Genomic DNA, 7,865 nt, shown 5'->3' with positions numbered 1-7,865 from the left:
ACATGTATTACTATTCTTGATAAATAATGATTGAAAAGAAGTTGAACCTTGAATATTTATGAAGATGCCTCTGTGTTGCTTAGGTACTGTGGCACCTTGATGTGTTCCGGCGCAGTTTTCGTCAGCTCTCCGGCCATGCCTGCATGGGCAACTCCTGCATCTTCTGTGCACTCAAGGTGGGTAAGGCCTAGGAAAAACATGTTTTTTATAGCTCCATGATCTGACACCTAAGTGAGAAAATGTTGTACAATTGGCTTTCCAACATTGACATTGAAAATGGTGTCCTCTTGCAAGTATTACTTTGTTAAACTGTATTGTATTGTTAAACTACCGACCCTAGTGATTTTTTCAGGACTGAAATAGGAAACAGTTACATTTTTTCCTGGACGTACAAAAAGCGTACATCTGTAAAGTGTGTTGACCTGATAAGTTTAGCCAGACCTGATTGGTTACAAATTAGCTAACCACACTGCATTATCTAATATAGCTACACTACTCATTATCATTACATTGAAAAATGTAATTCGGATTAACTACATAATAATATCTTAAATATTTGTACCTACTAGTAGATGATATGTGCAGACATGTTAAAAGTGTTGAAAGTTCAATTGTCACAGTGGTAGATACATTACATTGATTGTGTTGGTCAGGACTGGTGCAGTCAAGACATATGAATTTTTTCTATAATCATGACTATAGCTGGATGACAGGATGTTGGCAAATATTAATGTTACATTGTCTACAGGTGGGCCATCTCATGTCAGATATTAATGATCATCCCCATATCATCCCCATGTTATAATCCAAAACCACTTCAAGCATGCCTACATGAACATGCATCATACAAAGTGATAGAAAGGTTTACAGTAATTCAGACAGTTCATTTATGAGGCCGGAAACCAAGTTGTATCCCTGGAAATAAAGATGTCACGAACAGAAAATTGCTCGTAAATCAAAGACAGTTCATGCCATAATAGCTGTGGAGATTCTATGTACTGTTGCCATCTTGAAGCAACCATTTCCAATTTGTGGGAAAAAATAAAAGACTAGTACAATATTTCATATAGCAAATTGCTTTCAGGCATAACAAACCAGTTTTGTACAAAAAGTACCGCATATTAAGACCAAGGTTTCATCCACTCAAGCTGGGATGAACTCATGCTCTTTTCCATAAGTGTGGTGGAATCTGTAACATCTTCGTGCATTAGAAATACATGTGTAAGCCTCTCTGCTTGAGATTCAGGTAGCAACACCGACTGCCCTTTATCTACAGGAGAAATATGACCTAGAAGTCCTATAGGCATTGACTTATGACTGTGACAGGTGTTATCTGCATGGGAATGTGCCCATATTGCAACAGGGGCAGTACTCATAGACCTAGTGTCAGTAAGCATTGGTCATTTTTACTGACATGCATTGAGAGGCAGCAAAGTCAAGGTTGAATGGTAATTTTTGCTGCTGACTGACTGACTACAGTACTTGCGGTTAGACCCAGACATGACTCTGTCTCCTGGCCCTTCAGTGACGTGCAATAAAACTAAAAGCTTTGTATCTAAGGTTGCCTAAAAAAACTCAAAGGATTTGGGACCATAAATGTTCATTACAACAGGGCTGTCCCAGTTTTGCCCTTTGGCTCAGAGAAGTGAGTAGATATAAAAAAAACTATGACCCTTATACATTGTACAATCATGTACCTTCAACATGCAATTATTTGTAGTATCTGTACCACTATAATAGCGATTACCAAATTTGCATGATATATCTATCCAAAAACACAGGAATTATTATATAGCTAGTATATATAGTATATGGTAGATATACAGCCACGGTAGATGTACCATACAGCTATAATTCCTGTGTCTTTTATCTGCTTCACTGAAGGTTTGACTGCTGCCTTGACTGTATGTTACACTGGGCAGGTACGGTGAGGCCACAGTTAGGGTACTGTTTTAGGACACCAGAATTGCACATCATTACGAAGTGGAATTCATCTTCAATATTTTTGTGACATGTGGGACACAGCCTGTGGGTGGCTGGTGTATTACTGTACAGTGACAACCCTTTTCAATTCCTGGACAACGTGTGCTGATTCTCAGTTTTGTAATGCTGCTCGTAAAGATGTCAGTTTATCATGAATTGATGTGAGATATTCCCCTGGACCAATGAAAGTGCTTTTATTGTGGTTACTGCAGTTTTGAGTTCCTTGGGGATTTTCGGTCACAGATAATAGGATCCTCCATTTATCCAGGCTTTGCACATTTTTGTATTCCATAAAAAACAACATTTGTCATTCTTAGGGAAATGGTTTGATTCTCATTCGAGCTTCATGCAGATGAAACCTTGCCCTTTTATTAGAATCCAAATACAGTCTTACATACACCCGTGGAGATTATCATGCTGTTCTGTACACTTATACATGTCCCCATGTACAGCAGAATAGACCTTGAGGCCCGCAGTGGTTCTTTCTTCAGTTCCTGAACAAATCCTCCACATTTATCACTGGTGGCGCCATCAAAATTATGCGTGCTGCTCTCCTGGTATGAACCAATGAGGCCTTCACAGATGATCCCCTTTTCATAGCCCTGACCTGTTGCTTCCTGCAAGTATTCACCCGACTGTAAAGCAGTATACAGTTTATGGCTGGGCTGCTAATTTCTCCTGATGACACTATTACGGATTATCATTCAATCCTTGTATAGTCCAATACAGGACATTAAGCTCGGTAAGGAATGATCAGAGCAGTAGTGTGAAAGGCCATTGGCCTGATGCAAAAAAAAAGGTCTATTAACAGAACCATTTACAGTTTCCAACAGTAGCACAGGATTCTAACCAGGGTTTTATTATCAATTCAAAGAATTAGCGTAATGGTAAGAGCGATGGAAAGAAGCAACCAATAATGGGAATGGTGCAGTAGGGGGGTCTTGACCCTTCCACAATGCAAAGCATTTATAAAATGTAAGCTAAAAACTTACTATATATAATAGAAGGTCTAAGAAAGTCTAACGGCTCAAGGGTTTTTGGGTAGTTTGAAGGGGCCTTATCAATATTTTTCACATTTGATCTGACGTTTTTACACAAGTACATGTAAATACAAGCTACACTTGTTGAAAATAAGCATATGGTCCTCAAGGTAGTTTGGTGGTCCGAAATAATAGCATGATGGCCAGATATGCCAAAATGCAGTAGCTGTATAAGATTTCAGAGTGGAAAACACTTTAAAGTGTCCAGCAGTAACCTTTCTGTATTCTGTAAGCATGTCTGATCAATGGCTCCATTCCCGGTTCTGTGTCGTGTCCAAAACAGATGGCGGGACCAAATCCTTGGCCCCTGTGATCTCTAAACGCTACTCTAAGACTGTAATTTCCCACAGGTGGTTCTGGAACTAGCTAAACTGGGCCTGTGGAGGCGGTGATTTATAGGAAAGTCAGGCCCGGGCAGGAAGTTGGCCCAACACTGACATTAAATGGGAGAAATTGGAAATATCAAGTTGTCGCATGTTTTAGGGTCAGAATTTTATGTCACAGGCAGCAGTATGTTAGATGTTTTATATGCAGGCAACATAGGCTCGATTTTGTGAGTGACATTCTCAAATTTATCTAATATCAGATGGAAACCAATTTTTGATGATGGTATAACATGTGATTTTGTGACAGAATTACTTGTGAGTTTTGTGAAGTTTACAGATTCACTTCACAATGTATAATACATGTATGAAGGGTTCAGTAATTTTTTCAATTCAGTACCGTCTTATTGGGATGAAAGCATTATCACATGTCTTTGCCCATCTGTTGAAAGGACAACTAGACAAGTGAACAATTTCTGATGTTATTCAAACAAAAAAATGGTCTTCATGCCCGTAGCCAGGGGTGGTTAGAACCCTCACACACACACACACACACACGTTCATCAAGGGTTCACTTTTTCTTAAAAGGTCCAAGATTTTTCTTTACGAGGTGGACTGATTTGTATCACCAGCGGGACTGGAATCTTATTTGTCTCTGATTTTCCCTTTGAAAACCTCTCAAAAATGCAGGAAATGCTATTTCAGAAGGTTCAATTTTCAACATTCCTGGGGGAGCATGCCCCCGGACCCCCCGCCCCAGGAAGCTCAAGACCTTGGACAGTAGGAAGAACACCCCCCCCCCCAAGCAAACTCCCTCTGGCTACGCGCATGGTCTTGTACTGTCCATGCACTGAGGGAATTTGTATTTTGTATAAAATTTTTATAACCTAACATCTACATGATTCTACACACACACAGGTCATCTTCACCCAGTTCCAGTACAGTGATGAGACAGCACTCCCACCTGATGCCCTGAGAAAAGCCCTGGCTGAGACCTTTGAGGACCAACAGAGATTTCAGCTGGGGTTTATGGATGATGCTGCTGAATGCTTTGTAAGTCTGCAGGGCTGTGTAACACAATCTCTCCCTGTCAGGGGCTAAGTTTAGAGAACCATTCCTGGAACTACCAGCTCATGATTCTTTCATGACAGTTTCACAGACAACGTTTAGCATGCTGAAGATGAAAGACCTTGTCACCATAATTGTTAGGTTCAGCTTCAGGGTTAGAATGGATCGGCATAGTAGTCTATACATTGTTACCCACCGCTGGTGGGAAAGAGGAGTTAGAGAGACATTGTATGAACTGTACAATCTACGGGGCTACGGGTAGAACTCTCTGGCACTTGTTTTTAGCGCTCCCAGCCCCGAGGACAGACAACACGTAAGCTCCAGTTCTGAATCAACACTCAGGAGCTGTTTGACTAATTTGCATCATCCTTGTCTTGACTTGTCTAACTTTTGCTTAAAGCAACTGGATATGATTTTGGAAATGGTCAGATGTTTCAGGTAGCAGCATCAGTGACACTAAGAGACCAGAGGAGAATTGCAAGGTTTATAAGGACAACTGATCTTTTCTGACAACTCTTTAAGTGTCGCTGACAAAAGGTAGTGGATGCTACCTGAAACATCTGACCGTTTCCAAATATCTTTTTAGTACCTGGATGTCTAACCTTCACTGATATATAATACAGGGTATGCAATATACAGTACTAGTATACAATATTACATGCTTTGAGAACAGACATCATACAGCGTACAGTTTTAGCCTTCAGTTAAAGACAGGGATTCCACTCAACCCATATAAATGTGAACTTGTTGAACTACTGGCCATTCTCTTTCTCAAGGAGAGTTTGTCTATGGTGCTTTTGACCTCTGCAGCATCAATAGGTGCGAGAAGGTCGGTTTGAGGGTTCCATTTTGCCTGATGGATTGTTTCCTTCTCTGTACAGGAAAGCATCCTGCTGCGAATCCACTACCACATCGCCAACGAGGTCAAAGAGGACATGTGCAATGCCAAACACTGCATCTCTCACCAGAAGTTTGCCATGACTGTTGTTGAGCAGGTCGGTACCCATCCTATTTTTCATTACGGAGACGTGCTGGCTTGTATCCAGGATAGTTTTTATCCCGGGGTAGAGTCTCTGTTAGGCCCAATGTGTCAAATAGACTGTGAAGTAGAGTCACCTTGTAGAGATACATGTACATTGTATTCGCCTGCACTCTATCTTCTTGCTCCGTTGGTCAGTGTAATGCTCCATTACCCATACTTGATTTGCTGTTACTACATCTCCGGAGAGCCAGATTGTATTTACGATATTGCGGTGATTGAATTACTGTTGGTAGCCCGCCTCTGGACCAGGGTGTCCGAGTGAGTTCGATGCCTAGCTGTGTCGCTCACTCAAGATGCAAGCTACATGAAAGGGTTGCAGTCCTTAGACGGACTTGTTAAGCTGTGGTTCATTGTACATTGAAATGCTTAGCCGAGGAAATTTCCCTGGTATAATGAGCTTGTATACACTTTACATATTGTCTGTCTTCTCAGTGCTCATTGAGTTCGTTTGAGTTGAACTGGGTCGAGATCACTTTTAACAGTAACTTTATTCCCCCCCCCTCTCCTGTGTAAAGTGCATGTGTGGCTGTGGTGCGACGTCGGAGCCTCTGCCCTTCACACAGATGGTCCACTACGTGTCAGTCACGGCCATGATGTGAGCACCTTTCCTTACCTACATGCAACACCTAGCTAGAATTTTTATGCTTGCTCGTTGAAACTTGAAATCTGAGACCGCCTTTTCCATAACAAAACAGCTGAATTTTGCAGGACACATGCATGACTATCCCAAGAATTTTCTCAATTTCTGATTGTATATTGACAATTCCACCAAAAGATAACATTGGCTTTTCCAATGTATGATTATGTACAAAAGGCTGTCAAAGGTCAGCGAGTGAGTTTATTTAGTTTATTTTTATCAAGTAATAAAGAATCAATGTGCCAGGAAACCATAGCAACCGTTCATGAGAAATGGTCCGACGCCTAATTATAACTACTACAATAACATTTTAGCTAGTAGACATTTTTGTCCATGGTGCTGATCTTGCTACTGTTATGCTGGGTGCCATCAATACAGACTGCCTCACATGACATCATGTGTAGTTGTGTAGATGTATTGATTATATTTTTGCTGTATAGAGCCCAGGGAAAGGAGATGTTAGAGAAGACAAAGAAGCCGTACCCGGAGATGTTTGGACAGCTGCTGAAGAATGCAGGCGGTGTCGGTGACCTCAGAAATTGTCCTGTAAGTTAAAAGCATGATTATAAAACCAGTGTCAACCTTTTCAGTCATTGTTACCATGTTTAACGTTAATCCACCATTTTTAACAAGAAATTTGAGATTTCAGACCTCTATGAGTTATTTTAGGTTTTCAAGACCATGAAGTTCACCTCATTTCCTGTGTCTGAGTTTTTGACCTACAGTTATTCTGTCTTCCCTACCCATATGCTGTCAACCAACTCTGTCCTGAGACACATACATACAACCCTGTACTCAGCTACCCAAGACAATATTTCCATACCTAGAATTAACTAGAAATAGATGACAACAAAGTCTTATTCATAGCTACAAAACCTAATGCACGTATTCACTGTACAATGTATTTGTTGTACAGCTGCGTGTGATGTTTGCGGAATATTTACAGTGATACTTGCACAGGGGATTGATTGGCTGTTACCGATGTGAAATATTACATACCACAAATCTTTCAGGGCCAAGGCCCATTTTACCTGGAAACCTGCATGTAGACATGCGAAGGAGCCAACAAATCAACACAGTAAAAACAGTTACCTACTTGGTAATGAGCTCCAGTGGATTATCAGCTTTCCTCAGGCGTCCACGTAACTGTGAAATACACGACCATGCAGACACCTGTTATAATTCTGAAGCAACTAAAGGTGAACTGTAATTTCCAACACAGAAATTAGACTGAATTGCTTACCCAAATTTTTGACTGCCCAGCACACGCTTTATCATGGAATAGCAATCCATCTGTGGTGTCATTTTATGCAGATTGAACACATGACTTTTGGATCATAATTTGCAGAAAGTTTATGGTGCCTCTGTCTCTGTTAGGTTCTGATAAGTTCAATTATTGTGCAGTAAATTACCATTACACTTTGCTTCAGAATGACTTCTACCAACAGAGATAAACTTTCCAGCTTGTGCCATAATGATGATCTATGCTCATGCAGCCGCTTACTTGTAAAATATCCTTGTTCCTTGTCACTTCTCTAGAGTAATTGCGGAGAGAGGGTACAGATCAGAAGGATGCTGATGAACTCCCCTGAAATAGGTGAGTAATGAGCCAATCCTGACTGTCTATCACAATTAGTTCAACCAATGATTAGATGGCAATTAGCAGTTTGACCAATGAGGGAGTGGATGTATGTTAGCAAGGCTGTTGATGGGAAAAGTGATGAATTCTCAGGGAGATGGGGCATACATTAGACCATTAACTAAAATTGCTA

At 40.8% G+C, this 7,865-nt stretch overlaps 1 protein-coding gene across 1 annotated transcript in view; it reads left to right on the top strand.

Annotated features, from left to right (window-relative positions):
• LOC109478267 (inactive ubiquitin carboxyl-terminal hydrolase 54-like) overlaps positions 1 to 7,865 on the top strand; it is a 51,690-nt gene that overhangs the window by 36,742 nt on the left and 7,083 nt on the right. Inside the window, exons 3-8 of the mRNA XM_019779723.1 lie at positions 84 to 176; positions 4,265 to 4,399; positions 5,296 to 5,409; positions 5,972 to 6,051; positions 6,534 to 6,639; positions 7,633 to 7,690. Of these exons, the coding sequence (XP_019635282.1) occupies positions 84 to 176; positions 4,265 to 4,399; positions 5,296 to 5,409; positions 5,972 to 6,051; positions 6,534 to 6,639; positions 7,633 to 7,690 (586 nt within the window). The remainder of the gene's footprint in view (positions 1 to 83; positions 177 to 4,264; positions 4,400 to 5,295; positions 5,410 to 5,971; positions 6,052 to 6,533; positions 6,640 to 7,632; positions 7,691 to 7,865) is intronic.

The sequence above is a fragment of the Branchiostoma belcheri genome, unplaced genomic scaffold, assembly GCF_001625305.1.
Source record: "Branchiostoma belcheri isolate BF01 breed outbred unplaced genomic scaffold, Haploidv18h27 scaffold43, whole genome shotgun sequence".
Lineage (NCBI taxonomy): Eukaryota > Metazoa > Chordata > Leptocardii > Amphioxiformes > Branchiostomatidae > Branchiostoma > Branchiostoma belcheri.
The sequence above is the reverse complement of the archived record's forward strand: the minus strand, read 5'-3'. Positions and strand labels throughout refer to the sequence as shown.